Source organism: Seriola dumerili, unplaced genomic scaffold (genome assembly GCF_002260705.1).
Source record: "Seriola dumerili isolate Sdu_G_001 unplaced genomic scaffold, Sdu_1.0 BDQW01000052.1, whole genome shotgun sequence".
Taxonomy (NCBI): Eukaryota; Metazoa; Chordata; class Actinopteri; order Carangiformes; family Carangidae; genus Seriola; species Seriola dumerili.
Window position 1 is genome coordinate 16,371,195 of NW_019174307.1, and position 23,840 is coordinate 16,395,034.

Below are 23,840 nucleotides of genomic sequence, written 5' to 3' on the forward strand. Positions count from 1 at the left end.
TACACAGCTGCACGGTATGATAACACAGTTAAAATGGTGAAACAGTTATCAGTATAAAAAGAATATGTTCGTATATTGAAACATTTGAGACACACACAATTCACATCCTACAATACAACTGTTAATAATACAGTATCTTCAGTGTTATTTACATGACAGAACAGTGTATGGGATGATTGGCTGTTTGTCTAGGTGGCAGATGGAGGGTGTTGACAAAAACTGTATGCAGACACATAAAAAGCCGCATATAAAAATAAAACTATATGCAGATTGCGAAAGGCATGTCACTGTCACAAGAGTCTGTTTCACCAGTGTTTATCGCTTGTGTAGGCGACATCTAAAGAGGAGCAGAGGATGAGAAGCATGTAATGTAAACAAGAAGCTAGGACGTGATCTACGTGTCTGTCTCTGACCTAAACAGAACTGACGGTCACACTGGCCGACAACAAACGCAAACCTATAGATTGTAATCAGCTGCAGCTGTGAGGAGCCACTCGAGGGGCGACATGGGTCAAGCACAACAAGTCCAGGGAGAAACGTATGAAAATACCAAAGAAAACACTAGAATTAGTCTGTCAGGAGGTTTCAGATTGAGGAGGAGGAGCAGGATCATGGCCAAACAAGTAGTCACAGGACAGATCATTTTTTAGGAAGAATTGCTGGCAACCTTGAAGTTTTTTTTCTCAACAGGAGACACAGCTTGAGGTTGTCTTTTCAAAGAGCACAGCTTGCTTTTCCTGGTTTTCCCATTCTTTCTGTTGCATTACATATGACATCTGAAAGCGGAGCATTTGATCAAATCCCTGGGCAGCTTGCCCCAGAGCATTTTTCCAGTGAAACGTGTTTTCACTTATTTCTGGATCCCAGAGCTATAGTGGGTTCATGCTCTCTGTCTTTGTCGCCTCACCACTGTTTTTTATTTTCCTGTGTCTGCCACACCATACATTTACAAACATACACCAAAGCATCTGATTGATGAAGCCCTTTAAAAAGGAAAAAGAATCACCTGCCAGTAGAAAACTAACTGGAATAACCTTCCATTTCAGACTGTGAAATGCTGCTTTAACATTGATGAATAGTATATCACATAATCTAGCAGATTTGGCCACCTTAAAGGGATAGTGTGACATTTTGGGAAATATTTTTTTTTGCTTTCTGGTCGAGATTTAGATGGGAAGATCAATACCATTTTCATATCTGTACATAAAATATAAGGCTACAACCAGAAGCCATATGGCTTATCTTTGCACTAAGACAGGAAACAAGGGGAAGCAGTAAACCTGGATCTGTCCACTGGTTACCTATTGGCATCTCTAAAGCTCCCTGATTAATACATTACATCTGAGCTTTGTTTTTTGTTTTTTTGGACAATTTTATGGGTTGATTTTGTTAGCTTTGGACAGAGCCAGGCTAGCTGCCCCCACCATTTCCCCAAAATGTTGAACTATTCCTTTAATGCACAAAAGTACTCTAATATAGAGAGTTGATCCTTTGGTGTTGCTTTTAAATTGTAAAAATAAGTCATTATAGATCACTACATTTCAAATTGTATTTTAAAGTAAGATAGCACCGTTGACTAAACAGCAGCAACTCTCTCAGTGTATGTCTGAGAACACCCAAAAAGTCCATTTGAGCTATGGAGACACAAGAGAGCAGAGAAAACTGTTTAAATAATGTCCTAACTAGAAACATCCATATATACATATTCACAGCTTTATATTCTTCCCTTTGGACAAGAATAGAGAAATAGGATATGATGAAACAAAACCATTATGTCACTAAGCAAAAGTACTGCATAGTTATGTGTACTGTTATGCTTCTGTCAACATTTCAAGTAATAGGATGCGGTCCACTTTTCCTCAAAGGGAGACATCCAGTAGATGAGCAGCAAAACATGTCCCTTGATGTCACAGCCAGCTCGCCCAGTCAAGAAGAGAAGGCACAGAGGAAGGAGGCAGAACAGTCGATAGCTCTGCCCACACAGGCAGGGACAGACACAGACACAGCGAGGGGCCCTTCATTGAGAAAATAATCTTGTACTGAGTGACAGTCCTTTCAAACAGTGCAGTCTTGACGGGGAGCTTCACTTTTTTAACATAGAGGCATGTTTCTGTGGAGCAGAAGATGTGTGTCAACACATGGCAAATGTACACACGAGGAAAATCTTCTATTATCATATGTTTTAGATTTTTCTGCCCATATTATCTCTACGTTTTAAGTGAATGGTCTTGATGCAGCAAAGTGAATTTGTCCTTAAGTTCCTGCAAATGCCTTATTTTACCTTTATCTCTGCAATATGCTGTGTGCCAACTAGTGATTCAACCTTTACAGGAATAGATCAACACTTGGGGAAATATGCTTATTCGTTTCCTGTTGAGAGTTAGATAAGTACACTCTAGAAAAAGGGGGAAACAGTTCACCTGGCTGTGTCCATAGATAACAACATCTGCCTATTGGCACTTCTAATGCTCACTAATGAGCATGGTATATCTACTTTATTTAACCTTAGAAAATAACTATTGACCATACAGACATTAAATTTGTGTTGATGCAACTTCAATAAGCATATTTCCCAAAATGTCAAACTGTTCTTTTGAATCTCTTTAATCCATCATGCAAAATATTTAAAACTTTCCTCCACATCTATAGTGAACTAACAACCTATGGCTTCTAATAACTGGTTATACAGAGAAAGGTCACTAATCATGGTATGAGGAGGTGTTTCTTCTTCTCCCACTGCATGCACTATTTCTTTCCATCTAGCTTTATAGTCAGGTTAACACCAACCAATTAAAAGCCTTGTTGTTGTGCTGCCCATATGCATAGATCATAATTTGACCCATTCCTAAAACTGTTCTTTTGGTATTGGTATTGACTGAAAAAGATATATTATTGACATGTTCATATCTAATATCTGCTGATTTTGATGTTGATTGGGGCATTGTACTGTAACTGAGACTGAAAACCTCCCACACAGTCTAATAATGAAGAGGAAATACCTTGTTGTTCACAGCAGAGTTTCATGTCTATGTAGAGGAGCTCTCTCTGCGGGTGTCCAGGACACTGCAGCACATGCAGACACACACAAACACAAGAGATTTCATCTTTCTAGGGAAATAACTCACTTTATTTACTGCACAAAACAAGTACCCACAACTTAACTCAGGGTTTTCTGGCTCGGCGGATCTCCATGGCACAGAGAAGAGGCATTTACAGCCAGATACGACTTAAAAACCATCACTGCCGTTACACACAGACACACTGCTACTGCCAAACAGTTGGCAGACAAAAGAATGTCTGTCTCCTAATGGTTTCTGTCTCACTGTATCAACTTCAGGCCTGGCTGGTGCAGATTTAGCCGTGATAAATCTGTCTCCCCACTGGTTTGGCATGGCTTGAACTCCTCATCACTCCGATCTTGTCAGCCTCCTGTATCTCAAAACTCACTTCCCCTTTTTTCCCTCATATCCTGTCTGGCCTGTTTATCTCATTGCAGTCTAAGACGGGAAAAACAAGAGAGGCACTCACGCTTGATGCTGCCGCACAAAGTCTGCAAACTGCCGGTCCTTAGCGTAGAGCTCAATGATGCGTATCCTGTCTTGGATTTCCTGCAGAAACACATGATATCAGTCAGAAGGGAACATTACATCACAGGACAGGCTGTGGCTGAATCAAAACATGACATTACACCCAAGAAAAAAAACAAAACAAAACAAAACTAAAATGTCTTTCTTATTTCAAGGGTGCAAAAGCCAGTTGGTAACAGAAACAAGTTTGCAGCCGTAGGGTTTGCAATTCAGATCCTCTTCAGGTAAAATACGGATGTGGGAAGAGAGAGAGCTTGCCTAGTGAGGGTTGGGGGCTGTGGGGCGGTAAAGTTATAAAGGCATCCTCTAACTTTCTCTATGATCTGTGAAGTGTTCATTCACCCGTATTTATGGAGAATCATTTACAATCACATGTTTGATCAGATCTGTAAATTTTATTATCAATTATTAATGAATTAATTATTATCACTTATTTTAGCATCACTGCTGGTTAACATTTCATTGGATAATAAAGATAATAGTGTAAAAAACCAGTAAAGGCTCTATAAATGTGGCTAAGACATCTCTTCTAAATCAACCAGGGTACAGCAGCCTACACACACTCACACACACACACACACACACACACACACCTCCTTGGTCAGTTCACTGTTCTCATAGATGTGCCGTATCTCCTCGCTGCTGAAGTCGGTTGAGGCCTCTGCGCTGGCACTGCTGTAGACTGGAGCCTCAGGGTAGCGGCGGTAGTAGTGGCTATAGCCTGTGGTGGCCTCGCTCTCATACATGGGATTGTACTTGGTTGCCCTCTCCAGAGATGGGAGACTCTCTGCTCGTCTGCAAAACAACACACAGACAAATTGGTCCCAGCGAAGAAGCAGGATGATGAAGCAACACACTGTTTAGGGAGCCAGAAAAGAAAACTGGGCGGCAGTGAATAAGACTTTAGCGTTGATTAATCTTTCTTATCCTCAGATGTTTATGTCTGGCTCAGATTCAAGACTGTCACAAAGCCTCTTGTGTTAGGTGTTTAAGGCTTTTTGGAAATAGATCAGCGCCATATCTGATCAGTTAATTGGCTGAGGTTAACACAATGTTTCTCTGCAGGCTACTGTGGTAAACAGGCCACACACACACACACACACACACACACACGGGCGCATGGCTATTAGACACTTCTGTACTTCTTGGGTGTGAAAAAAGTAAAGGAGTGAGCAAAAAATGACAGAAAGAAAAGAAACAGCTAGTCGGAGGGGTGGTCACACTGCTGATGGTGAAGAGATGGTGCAGTGGATAATTTTGGCTGAGGATACAGTCCTGGGATGTCTCAAGTTATCCTGTCCACTCAAGAAAATAACAAGACTCCTTTAAGGACAGACACACACTAGAGTTAAGCATTTCTGTTCACTATCAAACAGAAATAAAGCTTTGTTTCTACAGACGAACAGATTTAACAGCTTTTGCAGGCTGAAAAAAATCGCACTGGTTAATCAATCATATACTGTTCATTTTATTAAGCTGAGTTTTTTTTGGGTACTGTGTTGTGTTTGAGTGGTGTTCCTTACCTTATGGGATCCTCCGACTCATCCTTGTCATACTGATCCCGTAACGTCCGGGCCAGGAAAAAGATCACTCCGGAAGCCACCAATAGGAAGCCGGCAACTGAGGCGATCGCTATGCCGACCACCAGTGGTTCAGACACATACTCCTCACAGTGTTCTCCTCTGTACCACCAGTTCTCCCCGACACGACACCTGGGAAATTTGTCAAAATTTCAACAAATAATTTTGGTCTAGAACCTTTTCAGTGTAACAATCAAGAACAGAAGATTGCACAACACGAACAGATGCAGGTTAATTTTAAAAACTTTTTAAACATTCAGGGAACAGCAGAAGAACAAAATGTTACAAACTCATCACTGCTTTTCTATCTTTTATTCTCTGTTGAAAGATTAAAGAATGTAAAAACAGTTTTGTATTTTGTCTTTGCATAATTAATAACATGTCTACAATTATAACATTCTGTATGCGTCATTAAATCATTCATGCCATGTTTAATATTAAAATAAAAATGTTTGTTTCCTGTCTTCATGGAACAATGCAGCCGCACAGCGAGACGTAAACAACAATCCAAGAACATGCGGTGCTGCCTGCATGTTTTATGATGTGGTAGTGGGTGTGAAACAAAGGTTACCACTCATCTTGGCACACAGTATCTTATGTGTCTGTTCATAATCACTCAGCCTACAATATACAACAGCCTCAGTTAAGCCAGAGGACATGCTTCTTTCACTGATTAAATTATTGGCATATCATCCTACACACGTAAACACATGCAAATGTCTGTTTGGACACAGAAATACATGCACAGACACTAAAACCCACACAACAAAATCTGTTTGTGAGTAATTCTTATGTTTTGTTTTGTTTTGTTTTTTTTGATAATTACAGGAAAGCGTGGGAAAAGATTAGGGCTGTAACATTATATCATGCACAATGTTTCATTACCCAAAACTGTAATGATGTGTGTGCTGCAGCTGAAAAATGGAACAATATAATCAGATATTAGCAATTACCCCTTCACAAGTGGTATTCATTCATGGTATTCATTTCATTTATGCACTGCACAGTAACTTAATGCCTTGGAGTGTAAATAAATTAACATAGTGAGCTGCCAAAGGTTTGAGTCAAAATGTTGATTTAATTTATATGTTGATCTAGGCCAAAAATATAAATCTCTGAGGATGGTTAATAGTTTTTTGTAGCCAACTAAGGTGTAAAACAAAATCTTTATTCCATTTAGTTGTTTGTAATTATGATTCCTTAGGCTAGAACACATATTTACCTCACACATACAGTATGTGGAGGCAAATTTAAAACAGGCGTTTTGAACAAAGGCTTGGAGTGCACGTGACATCTCTCATCTCCACATGATCTTGGGGAAGCAAAGTCACTTCAAAACTAGAAGCTAAGACTCTGGCCTCCTGCGTGCACTACAGTAACATGAAAATCTGTTTAGTGTTATGCGATGGGGTCGCTGGGCCTCGCAAACCTGCAAAACAGACACTCTTTCCTGCAGACAGGCAGATCACTTCCCCTAATCCCCACCCACCTGCAGATGGCTCCCTGGCCCGGGATGATGTCACACTTGCCGTCATTGAGGCAGAAGTCGGTCTGCAGCTCACAGATGCTCTGACAGGGAAGGCCGTCCACGCTGAAGTAGCCAGCGTTGCAGACACACTCTGCCTCCCCCGACCACTTGTTCACCTTGCACTCCGCATACTCGTTGCACGCCTGGAACTTACAGGGGTCAGCCTGGTCACCTGGATGTTAAAAAAATAGGAGAGCATTTACTTAAAACTGAAGATTACAGGTTTGCTATATGCTCATGGTGATCAGCATATCTGCTATCTTTTATCTCAAAAGATTTAGAATATGCTCAAAATTTCAAAAGAAAGGTAACACAGACTTTCAGAAATAGTTGAACATTTTGTGAAACACACTTATTTACTTTCTCGCCAAGAGTTAGATGAAGAGATCTACACCACTCTCATGTCTGTGCGGTAACTACAGAGCTGGGTTCAGCTTAGTGCAAAGAGATCCAGCATTGTGTGGCTGTGACTCAGACAGATTATGACAGCTCAGCCATGATTGTAAACACAAGCATGATTCACTGGTATTATGAATGGCCGATTACAAGCTGACTGATGCTCTCAAACAAAGAAGCCTGGAATTAGATACCACATGAGGAAGTGAGGAAAAGTAAGTGCATAGAAAGTGTCATGCTAGGCTAATAATTGAGCTGTGTTATAAAAATTAAAGGAGTATAATGCACACTGTAAAAAATAAGAATTAAAAAAAAAAAGAAAAAAAAAAAGGGCTGAACACAGTAATCAGTCATTCAAAGTGAAGTTAATGACATGTGCCAACTTGGCTGTGGTCCAGGGAAGCACTGATTATCTCACCTAAGCTGATGTGACAGTGACTTTCAAGTGTCATGACAGGGATTCACTGCCGAGAAACTTTCACATTCAAACCCGTTCTAAGGAGTGAATTAATGTTGTTATTTCACCAAGCAATGTTCTGAAATTACACCCAATAGTTTGACATTGTGTGAAATACTCTCTTTACTTTGTTGCAGACAGTTAAATGAGAAGATTGATACCTCTGCCGTGCTAAATATGAAGCTACAGGCAGCGGCAGGCACCATTTCTTGTTTTATAATGGGGTAATGTGCAGAACTACTGCTTGGCTAGGCAGTGACTTCCTGGAGTTGTGCAATCACTGTGAGTGAAGCTTCTGGCTGCAGCATTACATTGAACATGCAGACATGTGAATGGTATCAATCTGATCTATATCTTGGGAAAAAAGTGAATAATAGTCTTTTCTAAGCCTATTCATTTGAGAAAGACATAAGCCTCAACCAGATGATGCTTTCACATCTGTCTTCATCCCAGCATAGATCAGTGAGCACCTACCCGACTCGACATCCAGTGAGTACTTATCGATGGCCAGGTTCATTGTCTGGTAGGCTGTGTTACAGAAATCTTCCAGGATCAGATAGACGGTGGTGGTGACGCCACGAGCCACAGGTCTACCAAATTTCATCCGGCTGTTGACCACAATGCTCCCGTTCCTGAAGTTCAGGATCTCCAGGTTCTCAAAGTGAGTCAGGTTGGACTGCAGGTAGGGCACAAGCTGGGAAACAATTTTAAAAAAGTATGATTTTGATTTTGCAAAGCAATGATACAACAGTAAGAATAATGATAGCCACGAGTTAATGTGATGTAATGTTTACCAGCTCTAGAAAGCGTTGCTCCAAAGCTTTATACTCTGGAGAGCTCTTGTTAAAGAGATCCTCTGAGAAGATCATGTTGGTCACCCTCAGGCTGAAGAATACCATCAGTGCTCGCCCAGGGTTCACAGGCATGGCGATACTGGCCTGGTCTGTGCCGTGTGCCACACCGAACGGGAATCCAGTGCTGCCCTCCTCTGTGTGGTTAATCAAACCATAACCATAATGAACCACGTCATAGTCCTGGTCTCCAATGGTGGCATCATCCAAGCCTTCATTAGAGGTCTGTATCTGGGGGGAAAAGAAGAAAACCCATTTTGAAATGATACCTGTAACTGGGGCACAACAATTCTTACTTAGTGTTATAGAGCTGCTTTAATGACTCAACATTCAAAATGAAATCAAAACAAATTTTTGCTAAGAACTCAGTATCTGTGCCCTTGGTGTTTGGTTTGACTTGTGTACTTTTTTGTTTACAATTGTGATTGCCAAAAAAGGATCTCAAAAGCAACTGAATAAGGCAATTTATCGAATACAAGTACCACATTTCCACATCATGTTTTGATCAGGTCATAAAGTTCAATACAAAATTCAATAAAAAAAAATCAATAAAATTCAATTAATCAATTCAATAAATTGTCCTCTATGGGAGCATTTATTCAGTGTGCGGGCATTCTTAGTCTTTGGCCGACACACTGGAAAAAATGCTGGGATGGGGATACACTACCATCAGGCATTGATTAATGACCAAAAAGAAGAAGTGTAAGAGTTGTTTCTTTTTCTGCAGAAATAGTTTCTCTTCGTTAGTGTTCTCTGCGTTGCATACATTTTTGGCATCACCATAGGTACTAGTAATTTGTTTGGTGCAATATCTGCAATACCTGGCAGCCACTAAATCGCCAGACAGGTAGTTATTTCACCAGCAGGGGGATGATGTTGTCGGCCATTACTTAGCTTCATCTGTGATTTGAGCACTTCGTACATTACTCTGTGACCATGATTCGAATTATGAGGTAACATGCAGAGGTCTGAAGTTACAGGACTACTCGCTGCTGTGAGTTTGGACAGTCTGGTCCTTTGCTATCACCACATCAAGACCAGTGGAAGACAGATAACCCTCCTTCCTGTGTAAAATGCAGGAAAAACACACTGAGTGACCGGGAGGTGCCAATCACTGAGCAGTCATTAGTGCTATCATTAGCAAGCTAGGCTAATGAGCTTTCAATTTATAAGTGAAAAACAAACTTGGGGCGCCCCAAATGTTGTAAAGTGACAAACAGCTTAAATCACAGTCACTACTGAAACGTCGACTTGTTGAAAAAGGTGAAAAAACATCTTGTGTTGAGGTTTCATATGACGTACAACAGTCAGTTGCGCACCACGGAAGTTGACAGTGTGTCACCTAGCAACACTGGCTCTCAAAGTCAGTCAGCCATTGCCAAGGCCTGAAGCCAGAAGGCTTTGGCAGCGGTTCAAGCTGAAGCTTAGATTTTGTTCTCACGGATTTGTCCAAAAAGGGTTTTTATCCATGTTCGAAAAGTGGAAAACAACAGCTGCAGTGTCACTATAGTTTCTATCCTTGGACAAAAAGTGAGGAGAACTGGTTACCCTAAACTCAACCTATAAAGTGAAAGTATATGCTCATTGTGTACTTGTTTACTCTTTAAGTCTTATACTCTTAAGTGTATACTTGTTGTGTATCTTGGTTGTGTGTACATGTGGTTGTGATTCCTCCGTTTTAAAAGCTAGAATTGTGTATCCGGAGAAATTTGTAGTATTCAAACCAAATCCTGTGTCATTCTTTTGCTTTACCTCCACCAGTGCAGGGATGATAATGTCAGGTTGCACATCAGAGGCAGGGTCAACATCAGAGATACGAGTGAAAGGCGACTCCCTCTCTGGAGACAGGGTAGTTGGTTGGGCAGGGCTCAAAGAATCTGTCACTGGTGGTACTAGTTCATCCTTGTTCACCAGTAAGATCTCATCTTCTGTGAGATCTTCTGTGGAGATGTAAGGAGCCTCCGTTTCCTCTTTATCTACAACTGGAGCTCCAGGCGTTTCTGGATCTTCCTTCACATCTTGTCCCTCGCCCTCTGTTGCTTCCTCCACGCCGCCATCTTCAAATACAGATTCCTCAGCATTTTCAGATACCACATTTCTGGCTGCATCTTCTGGGTTTACCTCCTCATCTGCAGGTGGAACATCTGTGAGGTTTAAATCTTCAGCTGTCCCCTCCACTGAGTCTTCACCATCAGGAAGCAGACCTAGCTCTGGCTCTGGCTCTGGCTCTGGCTCTGGCTCTGGCTCTACATCTACATCTACATCTACATCTACATCTACATCTACATCTACAGCCTCAGGAGGTGGGTCTAGGCCAGGCATGCCTTCTTCCTCTGTGGTCTCGGCTGCAATTGTGGAGATCTCCAGCTCCTCTGGAATCTCTGCCTCATTCACATCAATCTCAGCAGGATGGTCTTCTTCCAGAGTAACCTCCTCTCCCGCTTCCTTTGTGTCAGCTTCAGATGTAGCATCTGCATCGACAGCAACATCTTCTGTTATCAGTCCATCTTCCAAAGCAGTCTCCTCAAGAGACACGTCCTCTTCTTCTTCTGTGGCTGACGTTGGCTGTAGCAGGCCCTCCAGGTCACCCGTGCCTGAGCCGGAGGCCTCGATCTCCACTGGTGGTTCGGGCAGTGTGATATCCTCTGGCAGCTCAGGGGAGGGGAGGTCAGCTGGGAGCTCCTCTGGTGGGGGGTTCTCTACAGCAGGAGTCTGCACAGTGTCCTCCAGCAGCAGACCCTCCTCCTCAATGCCTGGAAAAACAAAGTTGAGAACTCAGTGCGCCTGCTGATCTCCCTTTTTAGAAAGTGGCTACCTTTTTTCCAGTGCCCATTTTATTCAAAATCAACCAAATGAGCACTGAAAGACCCCAAAAAAATTGCCCATATTCTTCCTAATAAATAGTTGGAAGGTGTTAGAGCGGTAGGAAAGGAAAAGCTGGATAGAAAAAGTCAGATATGAAAAAGAAAAAGCAGCAGAGGGGGATAAACTGCATCGGTAAGTGTATGCTTGTGTTCAGGATTAACACTCACTGTCAGCTTCAGGTGCACTGGTGGTCAGGACAGGAGCAGGAGATATAACAGTACTCTCCTCCAGGACAATGATGTCATTTTCTGCTGCCGTTGCTGTGTTGGTTTCAAAGGGCTCAGGCAGGACATCATCTTCAGTGTCCTCTTCCAGGATCATGACCTCTGGTGGCTCATCGACAATAATGACCTGCATCACAAACTGGCTTTATTATGTGAACTGTTAATGCTATTTCACTGGAGTGTGCTATGCAGTCAGGATCTACGATTGGCCTGCTGTTTTATATTCATGGGTCAGGCCAATCAGAGCTTCTGCAGCTGCTCAGTGAATCAAAGTTAATTTTTAAGACAGTCATGCACATTGTGCACAACACTACGTATCTTATTCTGCCCTTCTGCACAAACAGAGCTGTCACACTTCTCAAATTAATACATGAAACCATCACGTTTTCTAGACTGTTTTTCACTGTTTCAGGCTTGACTGGCTCTTTCTTGATTGCGTCATATGTTTGCAGAGAAGAAGACACAACTAGTTTGACAGCACAAGAAAGGAGAATTAACACCTCCAGGTTGACAAACCAATGGTAATTTGGTTAAAATTTGTGCAATCATTTGGATAGAAACATGTGACAAGAAGCATTATTTTGGTAATTACAAACAAACAGAGTAAAAAAGGAAAGTAAGAAAAATATGGAGCCTTAGTTGTCTGGAAGATGATCTGTCTGTTCCTCAGCTTTACCTCACTTTTATATCTGAAGACTAAAGTTTTATTTACAACATGTAAACTACTCCAGTAATATTAAAACAAGATCACTACAGTTTATCACAGATCTTTTGACAACAGTCATGTGGAAAATCAGACAGTGGAACTGCTCAAACTGCAAAACAGCCAAGCTAAATTTCTGAAATGCCAGAAATCTATCAGATCATCGATCGTTCAGGCTATTAATCAGGCATCGTGACCTCCTCAAAGTGCACGTCAAATAACAGCTAATCTGGCAGAAATTCCTGATTCTTAAAGTAGTTGGGGCCGACCAATTTGGGGCTAAAATCGGACCAAATCTGTACACTGTCTGCCTGGTTCAAGGAAAAACCACAGGCACAAAGTAACTGTTTTTACAACTAGTTAAGCTACAGACTTTTTTGTGTCCAGTTTACTTGTTGCTGTGCTAGTTCATTTTTACAATTTAACTTTTGTTTATGGATTAATTTTGTAATTTGTCATTGAATTTGTTGTTTAAGGCTGTTTTTCCAGTTTCTGAATCGTTTCCTGAAAACTTTAAAGGCAGAAGTAGTGGAGGATTTCCTTTGAGTTTATTAATGAAGGTCTCATTTTGGTGGCATACTGCAGGCTCTACACTTCTTATATAAGTCAATGATAACTTGAAAGAGAAAAATGGTCAGAATCCAAACCAGGGCAGCAAAGTTCTTCGGTGGCACAGTAGCTTTCTGCTCTGGCCTGTGAATCAATTACTGATGAGAAGTCTGCCAAACTCTCCCAGTTCATATAATGAGTCAAATTAATCACTCAGTTATAAAGCGAACCAGCAGACACATATAGTGCAACACAAACTCTGATTATCATCAAAGACCATGCTCAACCACAAGACAGCACAAATAAAGACAGACTTTAGATAGTATTACTCGTCTGAATGAACTCATATGTGCACTCTCTTCTTGGCTGTGCTGTGCTGTGGTGTGGTGCGCTGTAGCCTTTGCCCCAGAATAGCAGTAGATTATTATAGCAAGAGCCAAACTAATCCTGAAAGCTTCACTTCATCTTAGCTGGTGAGCTCATCCCCTACCTGCACTGGTGTGGTCTGGACAACATCACAAGCCAGTTACAGGTTATCGCAACATCAGTCGTACCACGACTGTCAGCTTCCTTAAACAAAAGGGATTTGTCAACTTTGTGTAGCTCGAAGCCGACGGATAGCCCGAAGAGAGAGATTGTTGTTGTGATAGTTGTGGAGGTAACTTGTTACTCACCGTGGCTCCGTCTGCAACGTTGACAGACTCGGGTATCTCGGACACTGTGAAACCAGAGGAGGAACAAATATTAATGCAAACTGAGACACAAAAAGGCAAATGCGCCAAATAGCCTAAATAATCCTGCCTGCAAGAGTCTAGAAAATCCTTTTAAGTGTAACTGTTTGAGCAGTGACAGCCTTCATTCTGACAGTGTTACCTTCAGGGGTAAACATCTTCAAATCAGTGCAAAAATCTGGACTGGATATCATCCACTATGAGCCACAGCTATTACTGCAAGCAAGCAAAAACAAAGCCAATGCCTTTAAATTCCCTTCGGCCACACATGTCAGCCATATGAGAGCGTTTAGCCTTCATTTCACTTGTCGCAGCCTATAACTAATGTCAGCATTAGATGGCATCCATCTCAATGGGAGCTCGCTAACACAGTAAACTAATAACACACATTCTCTCAAAAACATGAGCAGGGAGAGATCTCACAGGAGGAGAAGATGGTACAGACATTATCACATCCTTCACTTTCTTCATATTTCTGGACAACAGCCCTAACCAGGAGTAGGAGGTAGCTAACCTACTTCTGACTGTCAAAATCTCACAGACGCAGTAGTTTGGATCTCCCTACAGCGTGTGTGTGTGTGTGTGTGTGTGTGTGTGTGTGTGTGTGTGTGTGTGTGTGTGTGTGTGCTGCTTTTGATATCAAAGTCTGTTTACAGGTATTAAGGAGCACTACTGCATATGTGAAACAAGATGTATTTGGATTGCCTTATGTCTCGCTATTAGCTTCATGACAGAAGAACAGGAATGCTCACGGTACTTGTAGCTTGCCTAGCATAACACCCCCAAATCTCTGACAGGATGCCAAGTTGCATTGTGGGTAATGCAGGTGCCAGGTTTTCGCCGCATCGATTTTGAGCCTTTAAAACTGCCGCGAGCCTGATAATGTTAAATTGGTGAAGTCCTCTTTTAAGAGCCGACTGTAAGATCCACTGGGTGTAAGCCAAAATAAAGGATTAAAGAAAAGCCCCAAAACCTGAGGGCTCAGATTTCAAACGTAATTTTTGCTGAGTTGTACTTTGCAGACCATTTAATGACAAGGATTTAACTGTAGCACAGAATAAATACACAGATTCCTATAACTGATGACTCTGTGATTTGTTCATTAAAAATGGCCCACTTTTGGGCTGAAAATTGTTATAAATATGTGTCTGTCCTCTTTGACAGAAAAAGCAGACAAATAAGAAACAGATGAGACTATTAAAACCCTGGAATGTTTTCTCAACTGCTGTAGCATACAGTGTAATATCAATGCTGGGTCCACTGTGTCTCCATTTGATATGACATGTGGAAGTTTGCCCTGCAATGCGTGCACTAACTCTGCCAGTGCATTCCCGGTGACTTTGCTGCCATGCCAATTAAATAAATAGCTATAAATCATATAAAAGAGGCACGCGTGTGTTGTGTTACAGTGCAGGGAGAGCTCAGCAGTCGTGCACTGGCCATCGTCTTACCACTCTCTGGCTCGTTGCGATGCAGGGCTTCAGTGACATAGTTTTTGATCTCGCTGATGGTGTACACCACTGTCGGGCGCTCCTTGACCTCACTGTACGAGTTCTCCACCCGGTTCGACTGCAAGGTCAGGTAGTCCAGTTGTTCATTGCTCACCCCTGCTCCATCCACCCACACTGTGACAGCATAGTCCACTACCACGCCATCCAGCCTGAAAACACAAATATGTAGTAGTTACATCAAATCCACACGCTGAACAAGGCAAGGCAATCTCAAGGCAATAATTCACTATTATCATATGTTGGTTGTTGTTGGAATTGTAGTGATATTAAAAATAAATTAGAATAATTTTATAAAATTCTGTTGTCTAATTCAAGCAAAACTGTAATTGTGGGTGGGAGTTGACACTGTAGAAGGAATTTGATCAATCATTGAATTGGATGAACTTTTCTTGTTCTTTTATCATCATTATTATTGTCGGTATGATGGTTCATTAATTCTGATGTTGTTTCATGTTTAAGTCCAAGGAATGACTTAAACATTTTATGTTTTATTGATAACTGTATTCCCTCTGTGTAACTATAATATCAAATTTACTATGTAATTTTACATACATTTGCCAGATTGAGTTTTAGATCAATATCAGAAAAAACTCTTATTCACTGTAGTGTCATGATTGTGCAAACACACATACATTAATTAGACTGCTGACTACATGTACACCTTTCACATCTTTCCACGAGCTTCTAAATGGACTCTGCAGTGAGATGTTGTCGACTGAAATGTTTTCCAGGGTCAAAAATGAATTTTCAATCTCGATTCTTATTCATAATAGTGTTTTTTTTTTTTTTTTTTTTTTTCAGCCATATCCCCCAGCCCTAATCTTTCTATTCAAAAGGCCTTATCCACATTGATTACTCTTTTAGTCTAGAGCACTAAAGGAGTTGAGTGATTTGCTGAAGGATACCTTCATAGCAATTGTTGAGTGACAGAAGAGGGTTTCCTATTCATTTTTATAATCCAAAATCAGTGAGGGAATTTTCCAGTCCATATACTAGTACACAGTTTATACCTGAGCACTATTTTATCCTCAGTTTATGCGTATTTTTACAATAAGAAGGTGGAAAACAAATCTCCTGGATGAGAGAGCACTTCTCTAAGAGGATGAAAATCACTTAGGTATTAGCGTGATTTAACGTCAAACTTGTTAAAAGAGCTGTAGCGCGCTCACAGATGACTGATGACTCGAGTGATTTACTCCTGCTTGGAGAGCAGGAGTTCGACTATGTAGGTCAAAAACTGCAGAGTCAGCAGAATGATCAATATCATCATAATAAACATGGAAATCTCACAAGAGATTCCAGGCTGTGGAAAAAAAACATCTATCAGGCTTTATTTGACTTCTGGGAGCCCTCCACTCTGACCTAGTTTGTGGGGTTTCTGGCAGACGGCTGAGCACGTGCCGGCCCACTGTCGGCCCCATTTAGAAGGAGATCCAATTTTTCCCCCCTTTAGTTTCACACATACACAGAGGCAGACAAAACTCTCCTCCTGCTGTGCCCTGTGATCGGCAGAACGCAGCAGCATGCAGCATCCATCACAGCATCACTGTGGGTAAATATATTTCTCAGTGTACATATTCTTGCACAGTTATGGCTATATACTGTACAAAGTATGTGTCACAACAAAATTAAAGAGCAGGACTTTGCGTGTTTAAATTTCGTCAAACTTCACTTGTGCACAGCGGTGGACTGCGACAGAGTTAATTTACTATCATACTTAAGCTCTGTATTAAGTTGACTGGACTTGACTATTTCCATTTTCTGCTGTTTTATAGTTTTATTCCACAACATTTCAGAGGCAAATATTAATTGTTCCATTTTCTTCACTGTATTTACACTCAAGCACTTTATTAGGAACATCATACTAATACTGAGTAGGGCCTCACTTTGCTCTCAAAACAGCCTCAATTCTTTGAGGCGTGGATTCAACAAGATGTTGAAAACATTTCTTTGAGATTCTGCCCCATGATTGCATCACATGATTTCTGTAGATTTGTCAGCTGCACATTCATGCTGTCTGTCTCCTGTTCTACCACATCCAAGAGACTGGATTCAGATCTGGTGACCGGGGAGGGAACTAAAGTTCACTGAAGTCATTGTCATGTTCATGAAACCATTATCACGCTGAAAGTTGCTGTTTGAAGATGGTAAATTGTGATGCACGTGGTCAGCAACAACACTTAGACAGGCTGTCTGTGGCATTCAAACCGTGATTGATTGTTATTAAGAGGCCCAAAGTGTGCCAAGAAAACACCATTACATCACTACCACCAGCCTGGACTGCTGACACATGGCAGGTTGGGTCCATGGATTCAAGCTGTCGAGGCCAAATTCTGGCCCTACCATCTGCTGCCTCAGCAGAAATCCAGATTCATCAGACGAGACTATGTTTTTTCCAGCCTTCAGTCGTCCAGTTTTGTTGAGCCTGTGCCCACTGCAGCTTCAGATTTCTGTTGTTGGGTGACAGGACTGAAACCAGACGTGGCCTTCTGCTATATGTAGCCCATCCACCTCAAGGTTCAATGTGATGTGAGTTTTCACAGTTGTAAAGAGTGGTTATCTGAGTTAACGTAGCCTGTCAGCTCCAACCAGTCTGGCCATTCTCCTTCGACCTCTTTCATCAACAAGGTGTGTCTGTCTGCACTGAACTCACCTGTATCTGCATGATTTTATGCATTGCACTGCTGCCAAATGATTGGCAACAGTAAGCATGTCCAAAATACCAAAAATGTTAAACTATTACTTGAAGTAAAAATTGAAATTTATATGAGATTTATATGAGAAACTGTCACAGCATTACCAACTGTTTTCACTCTGTCCATTTGCCATTTTCAATTCCTCCTCTTTGCTGCTTTTCACCTGGCACACACTACATCTCTCCGTCTAACCCTTCTCCTCTCCATCCGTCCACCAGAGGCTGATTGGTGCGGTCGTAAAGCCCCGATAATCGTCTCTATAGAAGAGCACCTGCTCACTCGGTTGAAACCATCCTGATCCCACTTATCAGGTGAGTGACCGCACTAAGACCATTAACACAGGCAACTAGTGACACACCTTAACACGTGCCCACGCTCACAGGTAAACACAGTATGAGATGAAGGTGGCGCCACACGCGCCCACACTGCTCCGGCTAAGGAATGGTTGATAGGGATCTGTGGGCTTAAATACAAGATAGGATAGGGAGAACTATTCAAGGTCAAACTACCACAGCCTACACTGATGACTCACCCTTGGGTTTCCTTCTGGGGCCTACATAAAACAAGGAGAAGCAGTTAAACTTCAGCAGAGAGAGCTGAAATGGTGTTAATGCTACAAATTCAGATAGCTTTGGCCATAATGTGAGGACAGCTGTTTAGTCCAGAACCAGGATTTTTTTTTAAAAAAACCACAGCAGAGAGACTGACCTGAAGTCCAGCACAGTCACACTCTTAAATCCAGGAAGCCCCTCCAGAGCATCCTCTATCTGCAAAGACAAACATGATCAGGCATCATAAAGAAGCCTCAGCTAGAGGTTGTTTCTCATTTAGACAGGGTTACAATAAACTTGCTTGGCAAAGTAAATGAGATTTATTGCTCCAAAAGGGCTGATTTTGCTGTGGCCCGGGTCATTATCCTCAAGAGGCAGACTACTGCACCATGGTCAACTCGCAAGAAACTCTTTTTATTGGTCTACTTGCTTCTATGCCCTGAGAGAAAACAATACATATGCTGTTTTGGAGACTCACTGACCCAGTTTATTTAATTCATCAGAGAAGGAGGAAGCAAAACGGTCCCCAGGGCCTTTTGTCTCAAGTCCCTCGTTCTCTACACCCAATAACTAACTCTGAGTCTTCAGCCGCTGTCCTCTCCTACACTCCACTTCCTCCACATAGCCTTTAATCCCTTAAGGGCACGTGAGCTTGTGTGTATGCAGAGTGTGTGTTCGTATATGTGAAGAGATGCAGATCTTAAGCGCCCAGCAGATCTCTGCAGAAAATAAAAAAAACAACTCCGCGATTAAGGAGAAATAACTTCATCATTTACAAGCTCTGTGTTTTTGTGTGCCCACTGCATTCGTGTGTCGAGCTGACCGCCAGGGAAAAGTACTAAAAGAAATTTGCTGAATTTTCCGAGTACCTGTAAAACCAGTGAAGTTGTGTCCAGAGGTGAGTACCTGCGCAAACGTGCGTATGTGCAAAAGTTTATCTATTCCCAAGACACGTCATAAAGCTGTATTTTCAGCACATAGTTATTTCACCAAAACCAAATGTGTACCATAAAATCCGTGTTTTTTGAACCCCCGCCTAAGAGTTTAGGTTTAACTACTGCTGCAGTTAAAGTGCGTGTTATTAAAACTAACAAGGCATCCATCATAGACCATAAACCAGGAGATATAGCAGGTCTAGGCCAGAGCCAAGATACAGTAGCACTAAGGGGAATCATAAAGAGCAACAGACAGAAGGAGACTGAGCAAGAGACGAACCTTTTCAGCAAGCTGTCTACTGAGTGTTTGGAAGTGGGGGCTGGCTGGATCCTCGAGGTCGTCGCTGTACATCTCTCCTGTCAGGACGATGCTGAGCTCAACCACCTGCTCCAGCACAGCGGGTGTGGGAGGCTGCATGGCAATGTCATTGTCCAGCTGCGCCATGAGAAAGAAATACAGTTACACTGTAATTCAGGCGCATATAGATACAGTAAAAAAACAAACAAAAAAAAAACAATCTACAAACATTCAGAGTGTATGGGTATGTTTGTGTGCACTCACTGTACTCTCCTGCACCTCTGGGACAATGGTGGCTGCTTCCTCCCCCTCCACCTCTTCAGCTACGTCTTCTGAGTGGTTGAGTCCATGTGCAAAAAAGAAAAGAGAAGTTGTCGATTTATTTCAAGTGAATGTGAGCCACCTAACACACACACACACACACACACACACACACACACACACACACACACACACACACACAGATGGTTACACACAAAAAAAAACACATTAGTATGCGCAGGTGCTGATGTGGCAAGGGAAAACAGAGACGTGTTGTCAGGGGTGTCACTGACCTAGCTCAGGAGATTCAGCAGCTTTCGTTGTGACTGGTGTTGGAGTGCTGTGAAACAGTAGAAAACTGGGGTCATTACTTCATAGTTAAAAAGGATTCACAGGTTTTATGTGGTGAAACACTGTGGGTGGAGATACAAGTATTGACATTTAAAGGATAAGCCTAGGGTTGTTTTTTTTTAACAAATATTGACTCAGCCAAATAGGTTACGCCCCTCCATCATAGAACTCTAGTGTTGTCCTAAAATTAAATAGCTCTTCTGCTGTATTGGGTGACATACAGTATTACATCCTTACAAATATCATTGTCAACAAACATTATTTATAACACGTTATAATTTAGTTGTATGCAAGCATAAAGGCATTTTAAGTGTTAATTAATGTTAACTATATGCCAACAATTGTAACTTCTCCTATGAAGACATGTTTTATATCATTATAACATTATTATTTATACTGTGTTTTACTATATTGGCATTTCTTTTTACAACTATATTATAAAGTGTTATAAACCATCAAGTTTGTATTGTGTTCATATATGCTAAATGGGTGTGCTCAAAATAATGTGTTTCAGGAATGGGTAACCACAGTGCAATAGTATGGCTCATTGATGTGTTTTTAATAGTTTTATAGGGCAACAACATGAAGGAATGAGCTCTTTCAGGGTGTGCCTACACTGACAAAATTAATTTATTTGTTTTGGGCTTTTAAAGGGATTTGTTGAAAATAATAAAACTAAATGAAATAATGCCTGTATTATCCTTTAAAAATAAAGAGAGAAAACAAATACGTAACACGAGATCTTGGATACCAGTATCCAAGTCTGAGACACACATACATAAAACAGGCAAGTAAAAAAAAAAAAAACACAAATGAACGTGAGACATCTTAAGACGTGCGGTAACTGTTGAGCGGGAATATGAACAGGTAAGGTTGAAGAGCACTGACAACCTTACCTGCACATATGCTGCCAGGACCTGGTGGGCTCACTACAGATAGTGGGAAGAATGACACATTTACAAAACACAGATTTTTACAATCAGATCAGAAATGTATGATTGAATGAGTGAGTTAGCACTTGGGAAGGTTTACTTTACCTTTTCAAACCTGGCAGTGACATTCTCTGGAAATAAAATGATAGTAACAGTATCAGCCACCTGCAGAGAAGTTTATTATGTTCTGTGCTGTTAACATACCTACTTTTATTAAATCATTAGTCATCCACTAACCTTTTTAACCAGAGCCTGGTGCTCCTCTGACTGGCTGAAGTAGCTGCCAATATCTAGTGCCGTGACTGTGCCTTCCTGGCACTGGCTCATCCAGCTTTGGTACTCTTCCTGCTCTGGGAGGCGGTCCCAGAAGATCTTAAAAGCCTCCCATATGGTCTCCTGGCACACTGGTCAGAGCAGAAAAAGACAACATCCACTTAAAACAGAGTTACAGAACACATTTACAGCAATGTTTTCCAAATCATTTTTTCTTTGGGTGACTTGTGCACTTACAACCACTCTGTTGGCTCATCAGAAGGCCAATTAGTACCATCTTTTAATTAATTCAAACAATGACAGACCTTTTGCAAAACTATACATTATTAGCTAGGAGTTCTGGCACCCGAATCTATGTCCATTGCCATGTTAACTTCATGACATAACTCCCCTCCATGAGTCAGCCTACTGGGCACTGATCCAAAGTCAGTGCACTGACATATGCTCCAATCTCCTTCTCTAATCAACACTGTCTGTGAGACCTGAGACAGCAGTGGTCACCTCCAAATCCAACTTACATAACAAACTTCAACTTTTCACTGTTACAGTCTAATTTATTTAGACTGATTCTTGGCACCAACAAACTTATCTAGCTGCCCACAAGTTCAGTGACAACAATCACCTCCATCCCAGCCCACAGAGTTTGTCAAGCAATAATGGGTCAAAATGTGTCCTCTCTGCCCAGCTGTGGTGCACTGCCGCCTCCTGTTTATCTGTTTGTTTTAGGTTCTTTACTTAGGTGAAAGTAGCGATACCCCTATGCAAAAATATTCCTTTACAAATAAAAATCCTGCATTTATAATTGTACTTAGATAAAAGTACAGCAAAATGTCCTGAACACACCACATTTTACTTCATTTGGTCAAGTTGGAATGCATTTGAACTGATTTAAATACAGTTTAGTGATTTCTATAACGATATACCATATTTTACATTTACGTTGATATCAAGCTGATCTTTTTTATGAAAATAATATACAGAGCAACTGGTAACTAAAGCTGTGAAGCTGTGGAATATATGTTTTGGAGTACAAGTACAAATATAAAGTAATATATGATGGTAACACCCAAGTACAAGTAGCCTACCTTAAAACTCTATTTCAGAACCCTATTTGAGTAAATGCTCATAACGTAGTTATGAATATATGAGTTTGAGATATCCACCTCTGAGGTTTCTGCTGCTACATCAGTACTGTTCCTGTGGAGCTAGATGTATTTGAGCTAAGTATTTAAAAATGGAATTTAAAAGAAACAGCAGTGTGTCTTCAACTGGAAATAGTGCCCCTGTTATTCTTGATTGTCCACAGTTTTCAACAGCTCTACTTTCTACCAAAGAAATAGCCCCAGTGAAATATCTGAAAGGAATGTTGCTGTTCAATTTAATAAATGTGATTGTGTTTTATATTCTTTGAGCAGCACAAATTAAATCACATTCATCCTCACATGCATGTTTGGTGCCAGAGGTTTACAGGGGAACTTGACCAGTTTTAAAGTGCCTATGTGAAATGTAATGTGTTTTGTGGCTCCAGAGAGAGCTGCAAAATGTCTGATAAATTGCCTCAAGTGATGTCATTTGAGTCAGGATCAGTTGGGTCTGAAAACTGCAAATTTGAAACTGAATAAAAAAATCTGGAGTTAGAAAGAAGTGAGTGTCCAGACCTTTGTAGTCTTCTCCTCATCTCTGCTTGAGGCTAGAACCTCAAGGCTACATTAGCCGCTACTAGCATAGACATAAACGTATACAGTATATGTCTATGGCTACTAACATAACACACCGGAATCTCCAACCACATTGCAGGTGGTTGAGTTGCATTGTGGGTAACATAGACACCAGGTTTGGACACGATATCTCTAGTTCTGCAGCACTGATTTTGACTTTATTTTTTTTAAACTGTCCACTGTGAGTGCTATAACACTAAATTGGTGAAGTCGTCTTTTACGGGTAGATATCTCAAAACCTGTCCACATAATAATTTCCTTGAACTGATCCTGTTAAGAGAAAGATCTACCTGAAGTAGACCACAGTCTGTTTTGAATGCAAATCTCATAAGGCCTAATTGGTACTGGTGTCCACACAGATGTCGACTGACACCCCTCTGCTTGACTCTGGTGGACTCAATGCTGTAAATGCTGCAAAGGATAAAACCCTTAGTGGACAATTAATTCTTCACACACTAAGGACATGCAGTGGAAAGGATGATAAGGACTATCTCACAAAATCGATCAATCAAAATCAATTATTTTGCTGTTGATATCACTTCCTTGTTTGTGCAGCCACACCTCATCCAACCTGACAATAACTGTGAATATATGCCTACAGCGCACAGAGATCTACTCCCATTAATGTTCAGTCTCACCTCTGAGATGAAAGTAGCTCAGATGGTTTGCAACAACCTGCTGAGCGGTCTCTTGTGCACACAGTTTGACGCCACTTGGGAAAAGGATGTTCCTTTTCTGTCGAGAGATAACTGCATGGCCTTGAGATGCCTTCACATCAGACACACGAACGATGCGTGGAAACACCACAGGCTCCTCAATATAAGGCAGACTAAGGTGTCCCAT

The 23,840-nt window shown here is 41.3% G+C and overlaps 1 protein-coding gene across 1 annotated transcript; it reads right to left on the bottom strand.

Annotated features, from left to right (window-relative positions):
- Positions 1 to 1,543: 1,543 nt before the first annotated feature.
- impg2 (interphotoreceptor matrix proteoglycan 2) lies at positions 1,544 to 23,840 on the bottom strand. Its single transcript, XM_022740109.1, has 22 exons — positions 23,636 to 23,840; positions 21,244 to 21,410; positions 21,112 to 21,137; positions 20,971 to 21,003; positions 20,017 to 20,063; positions 19,727 to 19,794; positions 19,445 to 19,600; positions 18,387 to 18,445; positions 18,211 to 18,231; positions 14,923 to 15,131; positions 13,415 to 13,458; positions 11,432 to 11,615; positions 10,724 to 11,152; positions 10,152 to 10,528; positions 8,343 to 8,630; positions 8,023 to 8,242; positions 6,657 to 6,867; positions 5,111 to 5,299; positions 4,181 to 4,382; positions 3,529 to 3,608; positions 3,000 to 3,063; positions 1,544 to 2,110 (listed from the first exon to the last, which is right to left on the bottom strand). The coding sequence occupies exons 1-21, from the start codon at positions 23,838 to 23,840 to the stop codon at positions 3,027 to 3,029; spliced, it is 3,252 nt and encodes a 1,083-aa protein (XP_022595830.1). The 3' UTR covers positions 1,544 to 2,110; positions 3,000 to 3,026.